General features: G+C 44.2%; 1 protein-coding gene across 1 annotated transcript in view; it reads left to right on the plus strand.

Moving 5' to 3' along the window:
- Nucleotides 1–26,006, plus strand: part of ARHGAP29 (Rho GTPase activating protein 29) — a 241,177-nt gene that overhangs the window by 109,752 nt on the left and 105,419 nt on the right. The window contains exon 3 of the mRNA XM_082265500.1: nt 18,584–18,727. Coding sequence (XP_082121626.1) covers nt 18,584–18,727 — 144 coding nt within the window. The remainder of the gene's footprint in view (nt 1–18,583; nt 18,728–26,006) is intronic.

Below are 26,006 nucleotides of genomic sequence, written 5' to 3' on the forward strand. Positions count from 1 at the left end.
CTATGGTTTAAATACATGTTAAACATCTTTTCAGCCTCTGGCTATCTCTTGCAGCAGGTCCAAAGTCTCCAACTACACATGTCTGCAGTGTTTAATATTTACTAAGCTATTTACAGTCTTTTTTGTTTTGATTTTTTTATTATTTTTTTTAGCATCACATGCACCAAGCATTATACGTGTCCCTTTGGTGACACTAGAGGCCACAATTGAGTTTAGTTGGCCTTTACTGGTTTGTGGCAAGCCTTACTAATAGATATCCAAGTACGTTGACCTTTACTGGTCTTTGGCCAGATTTCATCCAAAAAAATGTTTTGCTTTTTCCAGCTTCTGAAATTTTGCTTTTTCGTGTGCACACGTAGCTGTCAATATTGTTGAACTACCAGTGATGAGAGCTCATCAAACTTGCACACTAATACTTCATTAACCATATAGTTGACCATTTCTAGTGAGAGTGCCCACACATGTACAGCCAGCCACTGCACCCAAGTATTGGGCAGCTGGATACTTGACTGCAAATGTAGGTGGCTAAACATGTCCAGTCTACATGTGTAGAGCTGATAATCTGCTTGATGACACTGTATAGGGAAGTTCTCTTCTGCTCCTACTGCTGCTGATAAAAATTTATTCAGGGATGTCACATGGTTTGCCAAGGAAATTCAATCGAACATTGCCTGCTCCTTGCAATGTGTACTATGAACAGGCAATGCCTTTAAAATGGTTCCTAAACCCTTATTGTTGTTTTACCTTAATGCATTCCCTGCATTAGGCTGCTTGCACACTGCAGCTTGAAAAAGCTCAGTACAGCATTTTCTTTTTTTTGCTGCGCATTTTATTATTTGTAATGTGCCTATGCAGGTGCGTGAACGAGCGCCGTGCGTTCTTCAGTAAAAACAAAATGGAAAAATCTGCATTTTTGGTCAGTAATTTACGTCCCAATTTGCATGCAAATAGGCGCAATTATGCAAAAATGTGTGCAAATGTCCATTCACATATTGTGCTAAACAAGAGCGCGTGAAAATACGCGCAAATACATAAAAAAAAAGTCTGAAAAAGTAGATGCTCAAACACGAGTATCGTGTGCAAGAGGCCTTATGGTAAAAAAAATCTTCTGTGTCCAGGACACCCAGGAACCCCACACACACACACACACACACACACACTTATCTGAGCCCATTCTTGATCCAGCGCTGTGCTTGAGAGCAGCAGCTGAAGTCCGCTCTCTGCTGACGTCACAGAAGTCTGTTCAGGCACCGCGTCATCAGGACAATGGAAGTCGGGATCTGCTAGCTGCGGGGTGTGCTAGGTGGACTGACACCCGGTTCAGCCTCTCAGCGAGCCCCTTAGTGCCTGAGCGGGCCAATCCCCGCCCCTCCACAGCCCAGCACTCCAAAGAGCGAGGAGGAGGCAGAGCGGAGAGCTCGGGCAGCTGTCCAAACTGAGCGATTGCTCGGTTCTCAGTGCAGATACAGCATCGGACTGCTGCTGCATCCACCAAGGCAAGTATAATTGGTGAAAAACACCTAAAGCCATACTTCTCTTTTAAGTCATAGGCTTGGAAAGATGATCGCCTAATCTTGTTTTTGTTTTATATATAGAAACTTTTAAAAATACATTTTAAGACATTAATACATCTGATTGAATGCTCCTGTGGAAGAGAATTGTCTTCCTTTCGGCCATTTTCTTTCTCCATGGCTTCATTTCTCTCACACTGAATATATTAAGTTCATTCCCTTAAAAGTTGTATGAAACAGAGTTGTCAAGGTTGCTGCTTCTTGTGTTGCTTTCCGAATGAGTGCATGGTTAAAGACATATTTTTTTAATTCTCAAAAGTAAAATTCCCCTTTTTACAGACTTGATACATGTATGGGTACTATTCAACTTCTAGGCAGCCAGTCCAGCCTGTCACATCACTACTTTAGGTTGGCATCAGCAGCCTGCTGATTGGACAATGACGGTTATGCCCCGCACACACTATAAGAAAATCTGGCAACCATTTTTGTCTAAGGAACGATCGTACAATTTTCTGATCGTGTGTTCACCACTTTCGACAGCTGATTACGACCTTCCAAACGAACATTTTCGAAGGGACAGACTCCAAAAAATGTTCTCGTACAGGAACAGAGGGAACAATTTTTTAATTTAATGTGTACCATTTTCTATGAGAAATATCAAATATGAAGGACTGCCCATGATCCGAATCAACAAATAAAATAAAAAAGCCTTTGTCATATGAGCATTTTCGTACCTTATTTCTATCCTCGATTCCGACTTGCTGTGAAACATTGAGGCGAACCGGCCGATCGTTTTCACGATTTTTCTCATAGTGTGTACGGGGCATTTGTTAGGACAGTGATAAGGACATCACTCTATTTTTCTAAGCTTATCTTCACTTACATAGAGCTCTTGATCCTAATCGGCTCTTGATTTCCAAGTAGGCATTATATTGTGCAGGGGATTGAGGCAGTTTTCTGTACACTTTGTCTTTAGAATTGCATTCTGTATAAAGGTATAGCTGTATTGATTGGTATTTTTTAATGTTTACCTGAAGTTCACCTTTCAGTTAAACCATGTGAATTTTACTATCTCTGTAGGAGTTGATCCTGATTTTCCCTATCTAGTCGCAAAAAGAAATATTTTCCTGCCTAGCTTGCCATGCATGGTTGGCTCCCCATATTGGTTTCAGGTTTAGTTTCTGCTTGGTTACAGCTATCGATTCTGGCACAAACCGCACTTCCCCTGAGCTTCCGTAAACCCGTCTCCCCTGGTGGGACAGTCAGATTGTGTATATCTGAATAACTAGACTGCGGAGTTGGGTTATAGAAAGTTTAGCTTTTATCACCCTGAAACAAACATGATGCTTTGTGCATTGTTTCTTTGTTATCAGTGCTGTCGATGGCTTCTCTACAAATGTGCGAGGGATACAAGAGACATCCTGTACCAGCCAGATCAAATGTGCTTAGGTCAGTGCTACCATGGTTTGCAGTGGCAAATTTTTTTGTTTAGCATTACATTTTTTCCCAAATCTATAAGTTCTGTTTGTTAGTTGGTGGAAATGATTGTTTAGCTCTTCTTTTAGGATCTTAGAATGTGGCCCAACTAGTATTGTGCTATTTTCCAGCTCTTGGCAGATTGTGTTAGACTGATTCATGTGGTCTATGTGTATGTCTAGGTCTCGTTAAATTTCCGAACGCCTAAATCTGAACTCTAGGCAGAAAACGTATTCCAGTTATGTATTCAATAAATATGTAAGAGGGTGAGTCCTATTTATTCGCACTCTTTTTCTATTATTTATAAGAGCAACAGTAGAAAACATAGTTCTATAATTTTTCAACAAAAGCATCTTTCTTTTCAATGCATTTATTCCAGCATTCCACAAACTTGTATATACTCTTGGATAAAAGAGTTTTTCGTTTGCCCCTCAGCCTTGCATGCACCAATTCTTGCCCTAGTTGGTGTGTGGAAAATAGAAGACCTCTTAAGGCATCTTTAAGTGGACCAAGCTGATAAAATCCGAGGGAGCAAGATTTTATTTTACTTATTGTGATAAAAGCCTTAAAAGATTTTCTGCTAGGGCAAGGGTCTTCAAACTATGGCCCTCCAGCTGATCAGGAACTACAATTCCCATCATGCCTAGTCATGTCTGTGAATGCAAGAGTTTTACAATGCCCCAAAACAATATGGTGATACCACCCTTCTCCTGCGCTTAGAATCCAAGCTCCCCGACCACACTTCCCACGGGACTCATATATGGCGTCTCGGATGGCTAGAGTCTTGCTGCCCAAACAGGACTGGGGTGGTCCAACAGTACTATAGGCAAAATGAAATAAAAAAGGGTGCACCGACCTAGCGCATTATCCTCAATAATAGGCTCTGAGGAAGAGGCTGAGCCTCGAAACGTGTCAGACGTCATCTTAACAGAATTATGGACTAACACATGGACTATTCCTGACACTGGAGTGACTGAGCTTGATATGATTATTTTCTACCTTTGTTTGTGAGTAGCCATTTTATATGTTGTAAAAATAAAGCCTATTATTGAGGATAATGCGCTAGGTCGGTGCGCCCTTTTTTGTTTCTTTTTGCCTATAGTTTTACAATGCCTCATGAGATGTGTAGTTCCACAACAGCTGGAGGGCCATAGTTTGAGGATCCCTGCCTTAAGGCCTTGTTTTCACCATGGTGCAGAGACGTCGGTTTTACTGCACGTGTTCTGCAAGGGCACAAAAAAACAATGATTCTCTATGTGCACTGTTCACACCGCAACGTACAGAATTTTTCTACGCAGGAATCTGCAATGTTTATGCAATTTTCTGCACAGGGGAAAAACTAACATGACATCAACATTGGTTTGAATAGGGCACATACCGTAACTGTCACGCATAAAAAATGGGGTCAACATGCATAAAAACTGACTGAAAAGCACATGAAAACCGATGGGAAACTGATGTGTCTGCAAGTGAAATATGCGCAGTTTTCCCATCGGTTTTCATGCATCTATGGTGTGAACAAGCCCTAAAGGAGAAGTACAGTGTCACGGAACCATGAACCAGACGTACAACAACAGATAAGTGAAAATAAGAAAGCTTTATTGAAAAACAAGCTATAAAGCAAAAGTCCAAACGGATGGCGAAACCGATGCAGAGTCTTTGCGAAGCCAGGGGTCAGGAACCAGGAGGGTAGTCAGACGAAGCCGGGATCAGGAACCAGCAGGGTAGTCAGACGAAGCCAGGATCAGGAACCAGCAGGGTAGTCAGACGAAGCCAGGAACAGGAACCAGAAGCAGCAGCAGTCTTAGAAGCATGTGAACACAGGAGGACCAAGCAGGGAACTGAAGCCACAGACCTCCTATATATATATATATATATGAGCTAGGCATCCAGCTCCTCCCAGTAGGAAGGAGGAGCCGCAGGGTGGGAGGCTACAAGAAACCCAGAAACCAAGATGGCCGCCAGCACATGTCAAACGAAGGAGAACAGCAAGAAGGTAAGACCATGACATACAGCCATAAGTCGTTTGGCTGTACTTGTGCTGTAGATCAGAGTGCAGTTCGTTCTGCAATACTGTGACCCGTTTTCAGCAGACAGCGAGCTAAAGCCCGTTGTCGGCTGATGTCACAGAGCGGGTCCAGGCTCAGGCAAGATTGAGACAATGAAGTCTGGATCCACTCACAAGCCTGGAACTGCACCCGTCTCAGACTCTCTCAGCTGGCTGCTGAGAGCCTGAGCCAGCCGCTCCAGCCCCCTCCACAGCCCAGGGCTCCAGGGAGCAAAGGGGGGCAGAGCAGACTGACAGTCATCAGCTCTCTGCTCAGGGAGCCCCCCAGAACTGAGCAATCGGCAGTGTTTGATCACTCCATTCTCAGTGTTAGAGCCGGCGGAGAACAGATGCAGCATCCACCTAGGTATAATTCTGGAAAAAAAAAAACAAGATCACTGTTTGATGTTTTTCTTTGGTGCAAATGGAGAGAGTGGCCATGTTTAGTGGGCAACAACAGCAAAGGAAACTGAGTGAGGAAGGTCAAAGATAAAGCGACCACAAAAGCACTATCTCTGGATATGTGCACAGAAATCAGTGCAGTCAACTTAAAGAATATTATAGCAAAATTGCAGATTAATATTTGACTTTTTCACAAAGATTCACCATTAAAACCTCTTTCATTCTTGGCTTTTTATAAGCCACCACACAGCAACACAAACTGGGAGAGGAAGAGTCAGCCAATCAGAGTTTTGCATAGTGTTAGTCAACAGTAAGTAGCTGCTGTGGTAAACTTGCCAGTGTTAATTTTCCGGTTACAGACTGGGGAAAGGTTGGTTACTTGAATCTAGTGGAGAAAATTGACAACTGCAACCTGGCTATGCTGTTTAACATGGGTGTCTGCATCACAAGACAACCTTTAATTATTATAGTAACCCTGGAAAGCAGCAGTTTACTTAACCCAATAGAAACTGGATGGGCAAGTGATTGTAGGAGCATACCTGCACAAAATGGCACATATACATGGAAAACTTACCAATGAGATCACAGTTCCATTTTTGTCATCAATGCCACTGCCATCTCCTCAGACTATTTTTCTGAACCAGATGCCTTCCTCCTTCGGTCAATGAGTAGCCAGTGATGATCTCGTGAACTCCCATGCATCACATTCAGCTGCACTCATTGGCATCTTAAAAGATGTTGCTAATTAGCTGAGGTTTTTTTTTTTCCTTTTAAAAGAGACCTACAGAGTATTTAAATGCCCTTCTTTAAAAATCCAGGCAGCGGCCCCTATTCCAGCACTTCTGCCTAGCAGCAGGTTGGAATCCCAACCACGGCACTACCCGCACAAAGTTTACATGTTCTTCCTGTGCGTGGGTTTCCTCTGGATACTCCAGGTTTCCTCCCACACCCCAAAGACATGCCGGTAGGTTAATTGGCTCCTGTCTATATTGGCCCTCGTATGTGTCCTATGACTAGGAGTTGGAGAGTTTAGATTGTAAGCTCCTTGAGAGCAGGAACTGATGTGAATGTACAATATACAGTGCCTTTTCGACCTTTTGCCACATTTCAGGCTTCAAATGTAAAGATATAAAACTGTAATTTCTCTAGCGCTCATCGACAGACGTAGTCCTCGGTGATACACCACCTTCGGGTTATGTTACCTCCGCAGGAGCAGGACTAGACAGGAAATTAAAAAGCTCTGGCCACACCCTAGGGGCAGTCCCAGAGGGTATATCCTCTCTCTCTCTGCCTCAGCAAATCAGTTATTTTCTGTCTAGTTAGGAGTAAGGACCTAGATACCTTGCTGGGATCTTAGGTCCTGGCAAGAATTTTTTTCTAAAAGGATTTTTGGACAGCTTTTTTTCTCCAGTGTTCCTGTGAGATCTTCAAGCAAGAAAGCTGAACTGGGCGACGGGCTGGATGTTGAGATCCGGTGGTCACCCCAGTTCAGCCTACGAGCGCGTGCAGGCCATAGCTCCGCGCTGGGTCGGCCGCGACAAAGTCCCATTAAAAGGACTGAACCCGCGAGTTAAACGTCTCGCTGAAACGCCAAAGACCATGAGTCACGGCGTCCGTATCGGTCGACAGCCCTCCCGCCCCGGTGGAGAGGGGTACTGTCAGGAGTTGGTGCCCGCCTGGTTCCGGTATGGTGAGTAGTATGTTCCCCCTTTTTCCCTGACGGGTTTTGTGGTGAACGCGGGCCCCTCTCTGTATGGTAAGAAAGAGTTTCTTTCTATCCTATAACATGTCACAAATCCTCCTACTTTGAGTGTGATTTTATGTGTACAAAAAGCCAGGAGGCTTGGTTTGGGAGCTAACAATCTATTGTATACATGTTTTTTAAAAATGTAATCTGTGGCATTCTGGGAATCTTATGGGTTAAGTATAAGCTACCTACCAGTCAGAAGCCATGGACATGTAGACTGCCTTCCAAGTCAGATCTCCAGCTAATAGCAGGCCTCCCGAATGGCCATGCGGTCCGCCAGGGCCGGTACCGCCAACCACGCCATATCCCCATGCAGAGAGAGTGTTGTGTGCCTGCAGCACACCGCTAGTCAGCACAGGCCGCCGCCATTTTTTTTTGCTGGATCGCACGAGCCGCCATTTTGGCGTAGCCTCGTGTCTCCAGCATGGGGGCGGCCATGTTTTAGGTGATTCTACACCTCGTGGAGCTTGGGGGAGGCGCCGGAAGGCGTGCAGAGGGGCGGAGCCGCCTCCTTTCTTCCTGGGCAGCCAGCCAAAAGACTTCCTGTTTGTCTAAGACAGCGCTGTAAGCTGTTGCAGTTCAACTCTGAACATCAAGTGGTGAGCCTGGGGGTCTATCTCTCTCTCTCTCGATCGATAGGGATCCCTAGCAGGTAACACTAAGGGGTTTTTTTTTGTGGCGCTGAGGGTCAAAAAAAAAAAAAAAAAAAAAAGTTTTTTCTTTACTTTGAATTATATCATCCAGGAAGTAACTGGAGTTATTATGGACCCTGCCACACATATTCCCCCACCTGTTTCCCTCGAGGGGGCCTCGGGACCCGCCGGTGTACAGAGTATAGAGTCATTTACAGCAATGTTGGAGTCTATGGTGGCTCGGGTGGAGGCGGCCTGTCAGGGACGGGGGTCAAGGAAGCGACCCCCGCCTACCCCTATACTATCTGACACCTCTGACTCTGATTCAGAGATGGTCACTGCAGTTGCAGGTTCCTCTGCAAGGGCTGTTATCCCAGGTAAAGCCCCCTCAGACAGTGAGGAGGACGCTTCTTCTCCTGCTATAATTCAGGAAGAAGCATTGGTGGACGCACTAGTTGTGGCAGTGCAAGAAACCTTAAAACTTGAGGCTTTACCGGCAGAGGCAACTGAAACAGAGAGGCCTTTTGGGACTAATAAGCCCATCAAGACGGCGAAGGCTTTTCCTGTACCTAAATGTTTTGGAAATCAGATTAAAGGAGAATGGGAACATTCTAAACGTACCTTTACTATTTCCAAGCGTATTGCTAGACGCTATCCGTTTGAGGAATCCATCATTAAGAAATGGACGGTACCACCAGTCGTGGATCCGCCTATTTCCAGGCTGAATAAAGCCACGGTTATTCCAGTGGAGGACACTTCGTCCTTTAAGGATCCGGTGGATCGAAAGATAGAAGCGGAGTCCCGCACTATCTTTTCTCTGATAGGGTCAGCATTTAGACCAGTAATTGTTATTGGTCTAGCTTCCCAGACACTTACAGAATGGGCGAAAATGGTACGCCAAGATCTTAGGGGAAAAGATATTCCCCAGGAGACATCTGATTTGATAGAACAGATCATACAAGGGCTACGGTTTATCTGTGACGCAGCCTTGGACACTACTCCCTTGTTAGGGCATGCATCTAAGTTAGCAGTGATCCTCAGACGTGTGCTGTGGTTAAAATGCTGGTCAGCTGACCTAGGTTCCAAAAAGACTTTGACCAATCTCCCTTTCCAGGGGAATCGTCTATTTGGAGCCAACCTAGATGAAATCATTAAGGATGCCACCGGGGGCAAGAGTACTTTTTTGCCACAGGCTGCAAAAGCTAAGGAACCTCGCAACAAGCGAGGACCTTTCTTTACCGCCCATAAAGGGCGCCCGGCTGGTACTTCCGGGAAAGGCAAGACTCCTCCAGGAGGGTTCAAGAAGGGCTGGTCTGACAAGCAGAGGACCAACCCAGCCAAACCCGAAGTAAAGGAGTACACAGCCTGAAGGTGCGCCCCCACCCAATTTCAGGGTGGGGGGACGTTTTCACCGGTATTCAGGACATTAGATCGAGCATCAACCACTACTACCGGTGCGATTCTTCCCTTCCAACATTTAAGTACAGGAAGCGGTAGTTACCGTTCCCTGTATAGATCTTTTCCTTTACCTTTTCCTAAGATTAGTCCCGATACCTCACAGGAATCGGATCTGATTGACCAGATAGGCCAAGTAGCCTCTAGTCGGGTGACTTCGGTCCCTGAGGTTCAACCAGAAAAGATCACCTTTCCTGATAACTATCAGGTATCTGATAAATGTGTGGGAACAGAAAACGACCAGACTTTCTCGGATGGTCGGGGCCAGATAGCTCTAGGGACGCCTGGTTCAGATCCAATCAGCGCCAGTGGTCCTAGAAATTCTAGGCTGGCCTCTTCAAGCCGGCCTGGCCGACTTGGACATGTTAGTCGCAGACGTTCCGTGGGAACTTCGTCTCAGGGAGTGTCTGTAGTCTCAAGGACCTATTTACCTTCGTGCTTTACAGTCGCTGGTTTTAATGGCCTGGCCATTGAGACCCAAGTACTGAAGGACAGAGGTTTGTCTACTTCAGTCATTCCTACCCTTATTAAAGCAAGGAAAGCGACTTCCAGCAAAGTCTATTATCACACATGGAAGACTTATATTGCGTGGTACGAATCTTTAGGATTTCCTCCACGTACCTATTCGGTGTCTCGAATATTGGCCTTTTTGCAACAAGGGGTTGAGCAGAAGCTAGCCTTGAGCACCATCAAGGGTCAAGTTTCAGCATTAGCAATCTTCTTTCAGAAACCTTTAGCTACCAAATCCTTGGTGCGGAATTTCATCCAGGGGGTGCGGCACCTGGCTCCTCCAGTCCGCGCGCCCTTACCGCCCTGGGATCTTAATTTGGTTTTGTCGGTTCTACAGAAACCTCCCTTTGAAAACATCAGGGAGATTCCCTTGCTTACTTTATCCCAGAAGGTGGTCTTCTTGGTGGCTATTACTTCTGCTCGCAGGGTGTCAGAACTGGCTGCATTATCATGCCAGTCCCCATACCTAGTGATTCATAGGGATAAGGTAGTACTTCATCCTAAGCCATCTTTTCTTCCTAAGGTGGTTTCAGATTTTCATCTGAATGAAGATATTGTACTACCTTCCTTGTGTCCTCAGCCCAAGCATCATCGGGAACATGCGTTGCATTCCTTGGATGTGGTTCGGGCAATCAGGGTATACCTGAAAGCTACGGAATCATTCCGTAAGACGGATTCACTTTTTGTGATCACGGATGGCCCCAGAAAGGGTTTGCCTGCATCTGCCGCGACCATTGCCAAATGGATTAGACAAACGGTGGTACAGGCTTATTCTATTAAGGGTCAGAGTCCTCCGTTCCCTGTTAGGGCGCACTCCACTCGAGCGCTCAGTACTTCCTGGGCCTTTCGCCATCAGGCGTCAGTGGTCCAGGTATGTAAGGCGGCCACTTGGTCGTCGGTACATACCTTTACTAAATTCTATAAAATTGATGTGACGGCATCGGCGGATGCCTCATTTGGCCGCAAGGTTTTGCAGGCCGCAATTTGAGGAGACCGGTGGTCTACCTCGAGGGTTTTTTTCTGTTTGAAAATTTTTTTGTTGAGTCTCATCATTAAGGATGAGCATTGTAAACTTCTAGTTGGCACCGGTTGGGCCTTCTAGATTGGGATTTGATTTCCATTTTCCCACCCCTCAGTTGTGATACTGCTCTGGGACGTCCCGAAGGTGGTGTATCACCGAGGACTACGTCTGTCGATGAGCGCTAGAGAAAAATGGATTTTTGTAAAATCTTACCGTAAAATCCTTTTCTCTTAGCTCATCGACAGACGTAGTCCCCGCCCCTCTGTTTTGGAGTTGGGTTGGGTTAAATTCTCTAAGCACTGCTTTTTCACATAACTGATTTGCTGAGGCAGAGAGAGAGAGGATATACCCTCTGGGACTGCCCCTAGGGTGTGGCCAGAGCTTTTTAATTTCCTGTCTAGTCCTGCTCCTGCGGAGGTAACATAACCCGAAGGTGGTGTATCACCGAGGACTACGTCTGTCGATGAGCTAAGAGAAAAGGATTTTACGGTAAGATTTTACAAAAATCCATTTTTTTTGTGAAGAATCAACAAGTGGGACACAATCATGAAGTGGAACGAAATTTATTGGATATTTCAAACTTTTTTTAACAAATAAAAAACTGAAAAATTGGGCGTGCAAGATAATTTTTTTCTGTAATGGACAAGTCCACATAAATAAATGTCTTTGTATACACCTTTGTGTGTATATGTACACAGTATTTTTACTTTTTTATTAAACAAGAAAACAAAGGTCTAAATAATAGCTTACCTTGGCTTCCTTCCTTCTACATCAGCTTCAGACCTCATGACTTCACTGCTGTTATTTGCAAGGCTTTCTTAAAGGGTGCCAAGTCATTTGGATTGCTGTCTGGGCACTTTCTGCACAGTAATAAATGTTTTCTGGAGAACTAAAGTTATGGCCCATTGTTCAGTCACACGTTTTACAGAACAAGGAATACCTTTCAGCGTCGGTTCGCATGTGCTGACACTGTTCTGGGTCATTGTCCCATTTAATAGTAAACTTTATTGTCACCAACTCATAACCTGGCTTTCAAAATGAAGGTTTTTTTTTTTTTCTTTTTTGGCTAAGTATATTCTCTGTGTACTGTAGTGTGTTGTTTATTATTTTTAACACGAGTTTGACAATTAATTTGGTATTCTAGTAAATGTACTTTTGTACTAGGTGCTGAATAGAGTGCCACCCCATTGCTTTCTTTTTTCCATATTGCTGTCCACAGAGCTGAAGTTGCTTCAAAAAACAACATTTTTATATATTAGGTGATTGCACACCCTCTTTTCAGATGTAGTGCTGATCGCCTGAGCAACCAACCAGAGTAATGAGCACTTGGTGTATCACCGAAAGGAGAATTCTGTGGTCTTAACATTTTGGATAGAGTAAAGCCTAGTACACATGGGCCAAATGTCAAGGGGGCAGCCAGTCCGACAGAAGCCGGCCATTTGACACACACAGTTCCCTTTAAAGGGACCATAACCCAAGTATTGGTGCTGCACCCATCCAGGACCCATCCTTGGCGTCCTGTACAATATATACACTATATTACCAAAAGTATCGGGGCGCTTTGTTTACACGCACAATAACTTTAATATGCCATCCCAGTCTTAGTCCGTAGGGTTCAATATTGAGTTGGCCCACCCTTTGCAGTCAAGTTCCTCCACCCCAAACTCGCTCATCCATGTATTTATGGACCTTGCTTTGTGGGCTGGTCCAAATCAATTGGTATCATGGTGTTGGGTTGTTTTTTCAGAGGTTGGGCTTGTCCCCTAAGGCGTCAGCATACCAAGACATTTGGGACAATTTTTTTTGCTCCCAACTTTGTGGGAACAGTATAGGAGTGACCCTTTGCTGTTCCAACATGACTGCGCACCCGTGCACAAAGCAAGGTCCATAAAGACATGGATGAGCGAGTTTGGGGTGGAGGAACATGATTGGCCTTCACTGAGTCCTGACCCTAACCCTATAGAACACCTTTGGGATGAATTGAAGCGGAGACTGAGAGCCAGGCTTTCTCGTCCAACATTAGTGCCTGACCTCACAAATGTGCTTCTGGAGGAATGGTCAAACATTCCCATAGACACACTCCTAAACCTTGTTGACAGCCTTTCCAGAAGAGTTGAAGCTGTTATAGCTGCAAAGGGTGGGCCAATTCTATTGAATCCTACGTACTAAGACTGGAATGCCATTATAATTCATGTGCGTGTAAAGGCAGGCGTCCCAATACCTTTTGACAATATAGTGTGTGTGTGTTTGTGTGTGTGTGTGTGTGTGTGTGTGTGTGTGTGTATATATATATATATATATATATATATATATATATATATATATATATATATATATATATATATATATATATATATATATAATATTACAGTATCTCACAAAAGTATGTACATCCCTTACATTTTTGCAAATATTTTATTATATCATTTCATTTGACAACGCTAAAGAAATTACACTTTGCTACAATGTGAAGTAGTGAGTGTACAGCTTGAACAACAGTGTCCCCTCAAAATAACTCAACTCTCAGCCATTAGTGTTTAAACCGCTGGCAACAAAACTGAGTATACCCCTAAGTGAAAATGTCCAAATTGGGCCAAATTAGCCATTTTCCCTCCCCGGTGCCAGGTGGCTTTTTAGTTGTTACAAGGTCTCAGGTTTGAAGAGGGAGCAGGTGTGTTAAATTTGGTGTTATCGCTCTCACTCTCTCATACTGGTCACTGAAAGTTCAACATGGCACCTCATGGCAAAGAGCTCTGAGGATCTGAAAAAAAGAATTGTTTCTCTAAATAAAGATGACCTAAAGACCTAGGCTATAAGAAGATTGCAAAGACCCTGAAAACTGAGCTGCAGCATGGTGGCCAAGACCATAACAGTGGTTTAACAGGATAGGTTCCACTCAGAACAGGCCTCGCCATAGTCGACCAAACAAGTTGAGGGCACCAGCGTCACATCCAGAGGTTGTCTTTGGGAAATAGGGAATAGTGCTGCCAGCATTGCTGTAGAAGTTAAAGGGGTGGGGGGGTCAGCCTGTCAGTGCTCAGACTATATGCTATACACAGCATCAAATTGGTCTGCATGGCTGCCGTTGCATAAGGAAGCCTGCAAACTTTTCGCTAAAGACAAGCCGATTAAGGACATGGATTACTGGAACTATGTCCTGTGGTCTGATGAGACCAAGATAAACTTATTTGGTTCATATGGTGTCAAGTGTGTGTGGCGGCATCCAGGTAAGGAGTACAAATACAAATGTGTCTTGCTTACAGTGAAGCATGGTGGTGGGAGTGTCATGGTCCGGGGCTGCATAAGTGTTGCGGGCACTGGGGAGCTACAGTTCATTGAGGGAACCATGAATGCCAAAATGTACCGTGATGTACTGAAGCAGAGCATGATCCCCTCCCTACAGAGACTGGGCTGCAGGGCAGAATTCCAACATGATAACAACCCCAAACACACCTCCAAGACGACCACTGCTTTGCTAAAGAAGCTGACGGTAAAGGTGATGGACTGGCCAAGCATGTCTCCAGAACTAAACCCAATTGAGCATCTGTGGGGCATCCTCCTCACTCCAGTGGCAACATGTGAAGCTCTGGGAACTCCATGTCCAAGAGGGTTAAGACAGTGCTGGAAAAAAAATGGTGACCACACAAAATATTGACAATTTGGGCCCAATTTAAACATTTTCACTTAGGGGTGTACTCCCTTTTGTTGCCAGCGGTTTAGACATTAATGGCTGTGTGTTGATTTATTTTGAGGGGACAGCAAATTTACACTGTTATACAAGCTGTACACTCACTACTTTACATTGTAGCAAAGTGTCATTTCTTCAGTGTTGTCACATGAAAAGATATAATAAAATATTTACAAAAATGTGAGGTGTGTATGTGTGTGTGTGTGTGTGTGTGTGTGTGTATATATATATATATATATATATATATATATATATATATATATATATATATATATATATATATGTGTGTATGTGTGTGTGTTTATGTATATATATATGTGTGTGTGTTTATTTATATATATATATATATATATAATATAGATAGTGTGTGTGTGTGTGTGTTTATATATATATATATATATATATATATATATATATATATATATATATATATATATATATAGATAGTGTGTGTGTGTATATATATATATATATATATATATATAATGTTTTATTTATTTAGTTTGCACACCTACATTGTACATTATAAAACTTACTGGCAGATCTTTTTATCTAAAAAAATGAAAATCCCCTGCTACGTAATGTAAGTGTTTTTACCATTTGAATTTGTACAGACCCTGATATGGTAGGATTCATGTATATTCCATGGGTGTAGGAGCCAGTGTGTTGTGGTGTGCGTGATCGTATGTGCGTGTCTTCTGTGATCTGCTAAGTTTAATGCCAACATCAGATCTCCTTTTTGGCTGTGACTCTCATACAGAAATAGAAAGGTAAACAGAAGACGCATTCCATGTGGGTAAACATTTGAAAACAAACCTGTGACACATCCCACAGGCTCCACAAGGAGCCCCTATTCCAGCTGCCAGAGCAAGGTTTGAACCTCGGCTAACAGCAAGCGGATTGCTAACAATTTGTACAGTGGCCAGAAACCAAAGGCTTAAATTGAAATCTCCCAAAAGGAGATTGAATAAAGCTAATAACTTTTTAATTGCAGACATCCAGCACTGAAAAAATGTAATTAATAAAGACCGCGTTTCATTTGTTTTTTTCTCTACATTGAAAAACATACGTTTCTTTTTCTGTCTGCTTAGGATACCTTCACATCTAGGCGTTGCTATTTTTACAGGCATTTTACTGGTGTTTTTCATGCATTTTTTTGGGTGTTTTACAGATGTTTTTCATGCATGTTTGCAGCGTTTTGTAATCTGCCAAAAAAAAAAAAAAAAAACCTCATGTACTTTTTTGAGCGACGCTCAGATGTGAACAGGGGACATTGAAATAAATGGGATTTGTCTTGTTGCATGTTTTTAGCTTTCGTTTTTTCTGTTTTTGCTTTCTGCACAGGCACAGTGATTTTGCTACTGCCTTTTTTTCCAGGTTATACCGTGCATCCAAGAAGTATTCACAGCGCTTCACTTTTTCCACATTTTGTTATGCGTAAAGCCTTACAGCCCATTCACACTTCCGCGACACGACTTGCTGGGGCGACCTGTGAAGCTGTGCACCGCGACCTCGGCACGACTTGCAGGGACTTCATATAATTGAAGTCAATGCAAGTTGCCTCCAGGTCGCCCCAAAGTAGTACAGGACCCTTTTTCTAAGTCGGAGCGACTATTAGAACGGGTCCTGTACTATTCAATGGCGAGGGACCGACCGCTTCGCCTGACAAGTCGCGCTAGTGTGAATGGACCCTTATTCCAAAATTGAATAAATTGGTTATTATTTTCTATTTATTATTATCTTAAACTTTTTTTCACGCTGTCATTATGGGGTATTGTTTGTAGAATTTTGGTTTGAAATCTTTGCAAATTTATTAAAAATGAAAAAATTCTTATGTACATAAGTATTTAAAACCTTTTGCTTAATACTTTGTTGCTCTACCTTTGGCACCAATTACAGCCTCAAGTCTTTTTGAGTATGATGCTACAAGCTTGGCACACCTATTTTTGGGCAGTTTCTTCCATTCTTCTTTGCAGGACCTCTCAAGCTCCATCAGGTTGGATGGGAAGTGTCGGTGCAAAGCCATTTTTAGATCTTGCCAAAGACATTCAATCGGGTTCAAAGCTGGGCCACTCAATAACATTCACAGAGTTGTCCTGTAGCCACTCCTTTATTTTGGCTGTGTGCTTAGGGTCATTGTCCTGTTGAAAGATAAACCTTCACCCCACTCCACAGCGCTCTGGAGCAGGTTTTCTTCAAGGATGTCTCTGTACATTGCTGCATTCATCTTTCCCTTGATCCTGACTGGTCTCCCAGTTCCTGCCACTGAAAAACATCTCCAGAGCATGATGCTGCCACCACCATGCTTCATTGTAGGGATGGTATTGGCCAGGTGATGAGCGGTGCCCGGTTTCCTCCAGATTTGGGGCTTGCCATTCATGCCAAACAGTTCAATCCTTGTTTCATCAGACCAGAGAGTTTTGTTTCTCATGGTCTGAGAGTCCTTCAGGTGCCTTTTGGCAAACTCCAGGCTTGCTGGCATGCGTCTTTCATTGAGGAGTGGCTTTCGTTTGACCACTCTACTATACAGGCCTGATTGGTGGGGTGCTGCAGAGATGGTTGTTATTCTGGAAGGTTCTTGGTCACTTCCCTGACTCCCTGACCTTCTCCACCGATCGCTCAGTTTGGCCAGGTGGCCCACTCTAGCAAGAGTCCTGGTGGTTCCAAACTATTTCCATTTTACATATGGTGGGGGCCACTGTGCTCATTGGAACCTTCAATGCTGTAGAAATTTTTCTGTACACTTCCCCAGATCTGTGCCTCGATACAATCCTATCTGAGGTCTACATACAATTCCTTGGACTTCATGGCTTGGTTTGTGCTCTGACATTCGCTGTAAAAGGTGCGCCTTTCCGAATCATGTCCAATCAACTGAACATACGACAGGTGCACTCCAATCAAGTTGTAGAAACCTCTCAAGGATTATCAGTGGAAACCGGATGCACCTGAGCTCAGTTTTGAGTTTCATGGCAAAGGCTGTGAATACTTATGTACGTGGGATTTTTTTTTTTGTTTTTTTTTAATACATTTGTAATGATTTCAAACAAACTTCTTTCATGATGTCAATTATGGGGTATTGTTTGTAGAATTTTGAGGAAAATAATGAATTTAAGCCATTTTGGAATAAGGCTGCAACATAACAAAATGTGGAAAAAGTGAAGCGCTGTGAATACTTTCCGGATGCACTGTAGCTGGGATTGCAAAGGCTTTTGGCACACAAAGTGGATTTATATCTTTTGTGATTATTGAGGAATATATTTAAATGAACATATATATATGTATGCAAAATTAAATAAGCTGTAAGTTCAAAACATGGGTTGGTACCACTCAGCCTACATTTGTTTTCTTCCCTTGCAAGTGTCCTTCAGTCCTCTGAAAACATTCTGTGTACAGGGGGCGGGGGGGGGGGGGGGTTCTTTACTGAGAGTTAACTTTGTTTTTTGTACTGTGTTGATCGAGGAACAGAAGGTGATGCATGTATGAGCGTGTTCAGCGCCAGTGGTGAGATATTGCGGGGGGATACTATCAGAACTATTCCCTCTATTTTTGGAATGTAGCCAGTCATGTGCTTTACCATTCTGACAAGTCCTTCTTCTTTTTTTGTTTAATAATATGAAAACCCAACATTTTTTATTCCTGATATGTTCGTACTTGTGTGGGAAAGTATCCTTTGTATTGCTTCCTTGGTGTTAAATCCCTGGTGTTCCTGCCAGTGCTTTCCTATTAAAAACTGACCACACTACACAGGAGAACACAGCATGGTCAGTTCTCTAGATGTGCTGAAAACTCAGCCTGCTGTCCTCCAATATTCAGACTTGTCCTGTCCCCCCCCCCACCACACACACACACACACACACAGCCTTTCACTGGGAAACTCAGTGTACTGCTGTTTCTCCTCCCCAGCTCTTATGCATATAAGAACAGAGTGTGTGTTAACTTTTTTTTCCCCTTTTTTTTTTTTTTTAAATAATTTCTAATTATTATTTTTTTTATCTCTGTACATAAATGTTTGCCTTTTATTTCTATTTAAAACTGAATGAGTTGTTTTCCAAGGTGATGGCTTGTGTTTCATGTCACTCTTTGCTTCTTTTTAGAAAATCAGGACAACTTACACCAAGTAGTACATGAGCGTTTGGGAGAATTGTTGCGAGTGCTAAAAGCGGTAATCAGCAAACATCAAACCCTTAATTCAGTGGATATCCTAGGAGCTGCTGGAACTGTGATTGCCAAGGTGAAAGGTAAGTCATGGTACATTGCTATATGGTAAAACAGTCACACAAACTACTGATATTACTCGAATTGTGGTGCTGCACACAGGTTTTTACTTTCATAGGTAAAAAGAACCTTCAGCCTTAGAACCATTTTAAGCTGGTCATAGACGTATCGAAATTCAGCTAGTTCTGCAGGGTTCAGATGAATTTTAAATGAATGTGGCCGACCCTGTTTGACGAAGGTTGATCCTTAGATCCACGTTTGTGAATTTCTTTTTTTTTTTTTTTTTTTGCTATTCATCTATACCCACTACCAAACATAAAGTATAAACACAAGATTAATTTGACCCAAAAATATATATACAGTGGGTACGGAAAGTATTCAGACCCCCTTAAATTTTTCACTCTTTGTTATATTGCAGCCATTTGCTAAAATCATTTAGGTTCATTCTTCTTCCTCATGAATGTACACTAGACATATGCCGGTTTTCGGTAATTCGATATATCGCGGTATTGCATAGCCACGGTATTGTTATTGTGGCATTTTTAAAATACCGAGTTTCTCTTCTCCTGGGTCTGACTTGTGAATTGATACATTTCAGTGAGCTGGATGACTCATTCACTCACACAGCTCTCCCAGTAACTATAAACAAAAATGTTTACATTGTATCTTTTCCTTTCCTCTGCCAGGGAGAAAGGAAGTTTAACCTCTTAAAGACTGGACCTTTTGCTGACACTTGTTGCTTGCAAGTTAAAATCAGTTTTTTTTTTTTTGCTAGAAAAGTACTTAGAACCCCCAAACATTTTATATATTTTTTTAGCAGAGACCCTACAGAAAAAAATGGCGATTGTTGTAATATTTTATGTCACACTGTATTTGCGCAGCAGTCTTTCAAACGCAATTAATAGACTTTAATGAATAAAAAAAAAAAAAACGTAACAGTAAAGTTATCCAAATTTTTTTTTTTTTTGTTACACAGAGAATCGTGAGAGAATCGTGATCTTTATTCCAAGCTAAAAAATCGTGATTCTCATTTTGGCCAGAATCGTGCAGCTCTAATATATATATATACACACACACACACACACGCATAGCAGCCCACATTACATTATTATATAGCCATCAAGCAGTGTCTGGCCTACATGGTGATGACTGGTCCTGGCGCTCTGATCCGATGGCCTGGTCTTTAAAGGGGCAAATCCTTGCGATCCAGAAGTGGTTAAACCTGCAGGAGGACCGGTGTTTTTATCTATTAATGACTTTACTATTGCTTTAGGCCTGGTTCACATGTATGCGGGTTGGTGGTTCACATGTATGCGGGTTGGCGGTTCACATGTATGCGGGTTGGCGGCCCACATTTGCACAGGCATAGCAGCCCATTGATTTGAACGGGCTGCTATGCCCTCATTTTCCGCAGAAAAAAGGTGCATGCAGCATTTTTTTAAAATTCAGTGGCCTTGAAATCCATCCTGCTTTTGCACCATGCGACTAACCTGCAGTTCCTGCTCTGGCAAGCTTTCTGCATTTTTTGTATACGTGGGCACGGCATTTAAAAACAGTTTGCGTGTGCAGCAACGGCAGGTAAGTCGCATGGTGCAAAAGGATGGATTTCATGGCCACTGCATTTTTTTAAATTCTGCATGCACCTTTTTTCAGCTGAAAACGCAGGCATAGCAGCTCAAGCCCATTCACATCAATGGGCTGCTATGCCTGTGCAAATGTGGGCCCCCAACCCGCATACATGTGAACCAGGCCTAAAGCAATAGTAAAGTCATTAATAGATAAAAACACTGGTCCTCCTGCAGGTTTAACCAATTAATGACTTTACTATTGCTTTAGGCCTGGTTCACATGTATGCGGGTTGGGGGCCCACATTTGCACAGGCATAGCAGCCCATTGATGTGAATGGGCTTGAGCTGCTATGCCTGCGTTTTCAGCTGAAAAAAGGTGCATGCAGAATTTAAAAAAATGCAGTGGCCATGAAATCCATCCTTCTTTTGCACCATGCGACTTACCTGCCGTTGCTGCACACGCAAACTGTTTTTAAATGCCGTGCCCACGTATACAAAAAATGCAGAAAGCTTGCCAGAGCAGGAACTGCAGGTTAGTCGCATGGTGCAAAAGCAGGATGGATTTCAAGGCCACTGAATTTTAAAAAAATGCTGCATGCACCTTTTTTCTGCGGAAAATGAGGGCATAGCAGCCCGTTCAAATCAATGGGCTGCTATGCCTGTGCAAATGTGGGCTGCCAACCCGCATACATGTGAACCACCAACCCGCATACATGTGAACCACCAACCCGCATACATGTGAACCGCCAACCCGCATACATGTGAACCAGGCCTAAAGCAATAGTAAAGTAATTTATAAACAACACCTCCTTCAGGTTTAACCACTTCTTGACCACAAGGATTTGCCCTCTTAATGACCAGGCCATCGGATCGGAGCCGAGCGCCAGGACCAGTTATCACCAGTTAGGCCAGACACTGCTTGATGACCTATTTTAGGCCTGGTTCACAGAGTCTGTACTGACTGACTATATAATAATGTGCATAAGTGAACCAAAGCCCCTAAATTCAGCAATGAAATTGAAGTGAGGTGGAAATTTAATAATTTAAATTTAATAATAGAATACCGTGATAATACCGTATACCGTGGCAAAACCTTAATCAATTAATCGCAGCATGAAAATCTGATACCGTCACAAGCCTAATGTACACATAGCACCCCATACTGACAGAAAAACACAGAATTGTTGACATTGTTGCAGATTTATTAAAAAAGAAAAACTGAAATATCACATGGTCCTAAGTATTCAGACCCTTTGCTGTGACACTCATATATTTAACTCAGGTGCTTTCCATTTCTTCTGATCATCCTTGAGATGGTTCTACACCTTCATTTGAGTCCAGCTGTGTTTGATTATACTGATTGGACTTGATTAGGAAAGCCACACACCTGTCTATATAAGACCTTCCAGATCACAATGCATGTCAGAGCAAATGAGAATCATGAGGTCAAAGGAACTGCCTGAAGAGCTCAGAGACAGAATTGTGGCAAGGCACAGATCTGGCCAAGGTTACAAAAAGATTTCTGCTGCACTTAAGGTTCCTAAGAGCACAGTGGCCTCCATAATCCTCAAATGGAAGACGTTTGGGACGACCAGAACGCTTCCTAGAGCTGGCCGTCCGGCCAAACTGAGCTATCGGGGGAGAAGAGCCTTGGTGAGAGAGGTAAAGAAGAACCCAAAGATCACTGTGGCTGAGCTCCAGAGATGCAGTCAGGAGATGGGCGAAAGTTGTAGAAAGTCAACCATCACTGCAGCCCTCCACCAGTCGGGGCTTTATGGCAGAGTGGCCCGACGGAAGCCTCTCCTCAGTGTAAGACACATGAAAGCCCGCATGGAGTTTGCTAAAAAAAACACCTGAAGGACTCCAAGATGGTGAGAAATAAGATTTCTCTATCGCTCATTGACAGACGTAGTCTTCTTGATTCTCAAGAGCTGGGTTATGTTGTCTCCGCAGGAGTAGGACTAGGCAGAAAGACAAAACGTTCTGGCTCCACCTTAGGGGCAGTCCCTGAGGGTATATCCTCCCTCTCTCTGCTACAGGGAATCAGTTTTTTTCTGTCTAGTCAGGAGTAAGGACCTAAGTTCCTTGCTGGGATCTTTTGGTCCTGGCAAGACTTTTTTCTTTAAGAAAAAGACATTTTTTAGGTAGTTTTTCTCCAGTGTTTTTCCTGTGAGATCTTCAAGCAAAAATACCGGACTGGGCGACACTTGTGGTCACCCCAGCCGGCCTACGAGCGCTCGCAGACCATGGCATTGCGCTTGGTCGGCCGCGACACATTCAAGTAAGTATGCGGGGCCGGGCGACGGGCTGGATGTTGAGATCCAGTGGTCACCCCGGTTTCTGCCTACGAGCGCGTGCAGACCAGAGCTCCGCGCTGGGTCGGCCGCGACGGAGTCCCAGTGGAGGGACTGACCTTGCGAATTAAAAGTCTCGCTTGGACGCCAGGAACCAGAGAGTCGAGGCGTCCGGAGTGGTCCACAAACCCCCACCCCGGTGGAGAGGGTATTGTGAAGAGAGGGTGCCTGTCGGTTTGGTATGGTGAGTAAACGTTCCCTTTTTTTCTTTCCTCGTTATGAGGCAGTATGAATTATGGGCCCCTCCATATATGGTCAGTATATATCTGATACTTACAAGTTCCCCTTGTAATACAGCATGTGTTTGTGGGAAGTGGACTTGGTTTGAGAGCTAACACTCTACCCAGCAGACTGTAACATTACAGCAAACATAGGAGGTATAATCCTACCTTATTTGTAGTGTATGTCCTGTAGATCCATATATCGCCTCTTAGCAGAGATGCAGGTGGATGTGCTGGGAAAACGATTTCGGCGGTCCGCCGCCATTTTGCCGTAGACCAAGTGCATGTATGTCCTCAGGTCACGCCGGCCGCCAGGTTTTTGGAGTCTTATGTCTCTTCTATGGGGGCGGCCATGTTTCGTGAGCCCAGCTACCTCGTGGAGAGCTGGGAACGCCGGAAGGCGTACACAGGGGGCGGAGCCACGTCCTTCTACCCGGGAAAAAGCAACAGCTCCTTCCAGTCTGTAAAAGACAGACGCTGACTGCAGTTGGTTGGAAACTTCACTGCATCGGTTGGTGAGCCTTGGGGGTCCCTCTCTCTCTCTGTGGGATCGAGAAGCAGGTACTCTGAGGGGCGCTATTGCGCTAGGGGGAGACACACAAAAAAAAAAAAAAAAAAAAAAAGTTTTTTTGTTTTGCTGGCAAAGGTGTCCTGAATTAACATGGACCCTGCCACTCATGTATCTCCTCCGGATCCCCTCGAGGGGTCTGCAGGATCCTCCAGCACCCCACTGACAATTGTATCATTGTCAGCTATTATGGAAACTTTTGTGTCCCGGGTGGAAGTGGCTTGTCAGGGACAGGGCGCAAGAAAGCGACCCCCGCCTAACCCCTTATTATCTGAAACCTCGGATTCAGACTCTGAGCCTATTTCTGCAGTTGCAGGTACTTCATCTGGGATTGGTGTCTCGGGTCCTGTCTCTTCAGACAGCGAGGAGGATGTTTCGGCATCCGCCATAGCCCGAGAGGAAGCGTTGGTAAACGCACTCATTGTATCTGTTCAAGAAACCTTAAGGTTACAGGGTATTCCATCGGAAATAGCTGAAACTGAAATCCCTTTTGGGACTAAAAAACGCATCAAAGTGGCGAAGGTTTTTCCATTGCCCAAATGTTTTGGCAATCCAATCGAAGAAGAATGGCGTCTGCCAAAACGCACTTTTACTATTTCTAAACGCATTGACAGGTGTTATCCGTTTGAGGAAACCCTCATTAAGAAATGGACAGAACCACCTGTGGTGGATTCACCAATTGCTAGATTGAATAAAGCCACGGTTATTCCTCTAGAAGACGCTCCGTCTTTTAAAGATCCAGTGGATCGCAAGATAGAAGCTATGTCTCGCACCATGTTTTCCTTGATTGGATCAGCTTTCAGACCTATAATAGCTATTGGTCTGGTTTCGCAGGCTGTAACTGAATGGACCAAGTGGTTACGCCGGGACTTAGAAGAGGTCCCTCAGGCGGTATCAGATTTGTTGGAACAAATGATACAGGGGTTACAGTTTGTGTGTGATGCGGCGTTAGACGCCACTCCATTATTGGCGCGAGCATCAGTTTCAGCAGTGGTTCTCAGGCGTACACTGTGGCTAAAAGGTTGGTTAGCCGACCAAGGTTCCAAAAAAGCATTGGCTAATATCCCCTTTTTAGGAGAGCGTCTATTTGGAGCCAACTTAGATGAGATCATTAAAGGAATCATTTAAAGGTAAAGGAACTCGTCAAAGACGAGGGCCTTCTTTTTCTGCTCACAAGAGGTTTTTTCGTCCCGCGGGTGAAAAAACTAAGTCCTCCAAAGCTCCTGCAGGAGGCGTCAGGGGTCGTTGGTCGGGCAAGCAAAAGCCCGCCCCCTCCAGACCTGAAGATAAACCGTCCAAAGCCTGAAGGTGCGCCCCCACCCATAACTGGGGTGGGGGGACGTCTTCGCCGGTTCCCGGATCCATGGCTTTCCAGAATCCCGGACAAATGGGTTTGCAAAGTCATAAGGTCAGGGTACAAGATCGAGTTTCGATCCCTCCCACCGGCGCGATTCTTCCCTTCCAATATCCGACTATCCCCGGATCGTTTAGAAGATCTGCGGAGAGCAGTCACAGATTTACTACAACAAGGAGTGGTAGTCCACGTTCCTTGGACAGAACGGTTTCAAGGGTTTTATTCAAACCTATTTACAATACCCAGGAAAGAGGGCAAAGTGCGTCCAATTCTGGACTTAAGAGCACTCAATTCTTTTGTCAACATAAGAAGATTCAGAATGGAGTCCATTCGCACAGTAGCAGCCTTCCTGCATCCAGGGGATGTCCTAGCGTCCATAGACATCAAGGACGCATATCTTCACATTCCCATTTTCGCAGGACATCAGCGGTTTCTACGCTTTTCCGTAGAAGAGAACCACTATCAGTTTGTGGCGTTACCTTTCGGTCTCGCCACGGCTCCGCGGGTCTTCACGAAGGTGTTGGCCCCAATGTTGGCACTTCTGCGCCAAAGAGGCATATCGATCCTTGGTTACCTAGACGATCTTCTGCTTCATGCAGAGTCTCCTCAGACCTTGCTACAAAACATAGAAATTACTATGATTTCTTTACAGGAATTCGGGTGGCTGGTGAACCAGCAAAAGTCATTTCTGGTTCCCACCCAGAGGCTCGAATATCTGGGTCTAATTCTAGACACAGTCAGGACAAGAGTTTTTCTTCCGGTAGGGAAACTCCGAAAGATTCAATCAGCAGTCCAGTTGTTACTATCCAACAGCTGGTCTTCTCTTCGAACTTGCATGAGGGTTCTGGGGTTGATGGTGGCTTCCTTCGAAGCAGTCCCATTTGCCCAGTCCCATACCCGAATTCTTCAGCAAGAGATTCTTCTCAGATGGAATCGGAATCCGGAATCCCTGGACAATCAGATCCGATTGAGCAAACAGACCAGAGAGTCTCTGGTCTGGTGGCTTCGGTCTCCGATGCTCAGCCAGGGAAAGTCATTTCTGCCAATATATTGGACGACAGTGACCACGGATGCCAGTCTATCCGGATGGGGAGGAATTCTCGGTCAGTTATCTGTCCAGGGACTTTGGTCCCCGGAAGAATCCAGGTTACCGATAAATGTATTGGAGCTGAGAGCGATCAGACTTTGTCTGATTCACTGGACCGGGCAGCTCCAGGGCAGCCCGGTTCGGATCCAG

This window comes from Pelophylax lessonae (genome assembly GCF_965119305.1).
Source record: "Pelophylax lessonae genome assembly, chromosome: 8".
In the NCBI taxonomy this organism is placed as follows: domain Eukaryota; kingdom Metazoa; phylum Chordata; class Amphibia; order Anura; family Ranidae; genus Pelophylax; species Pelophylax lessonae.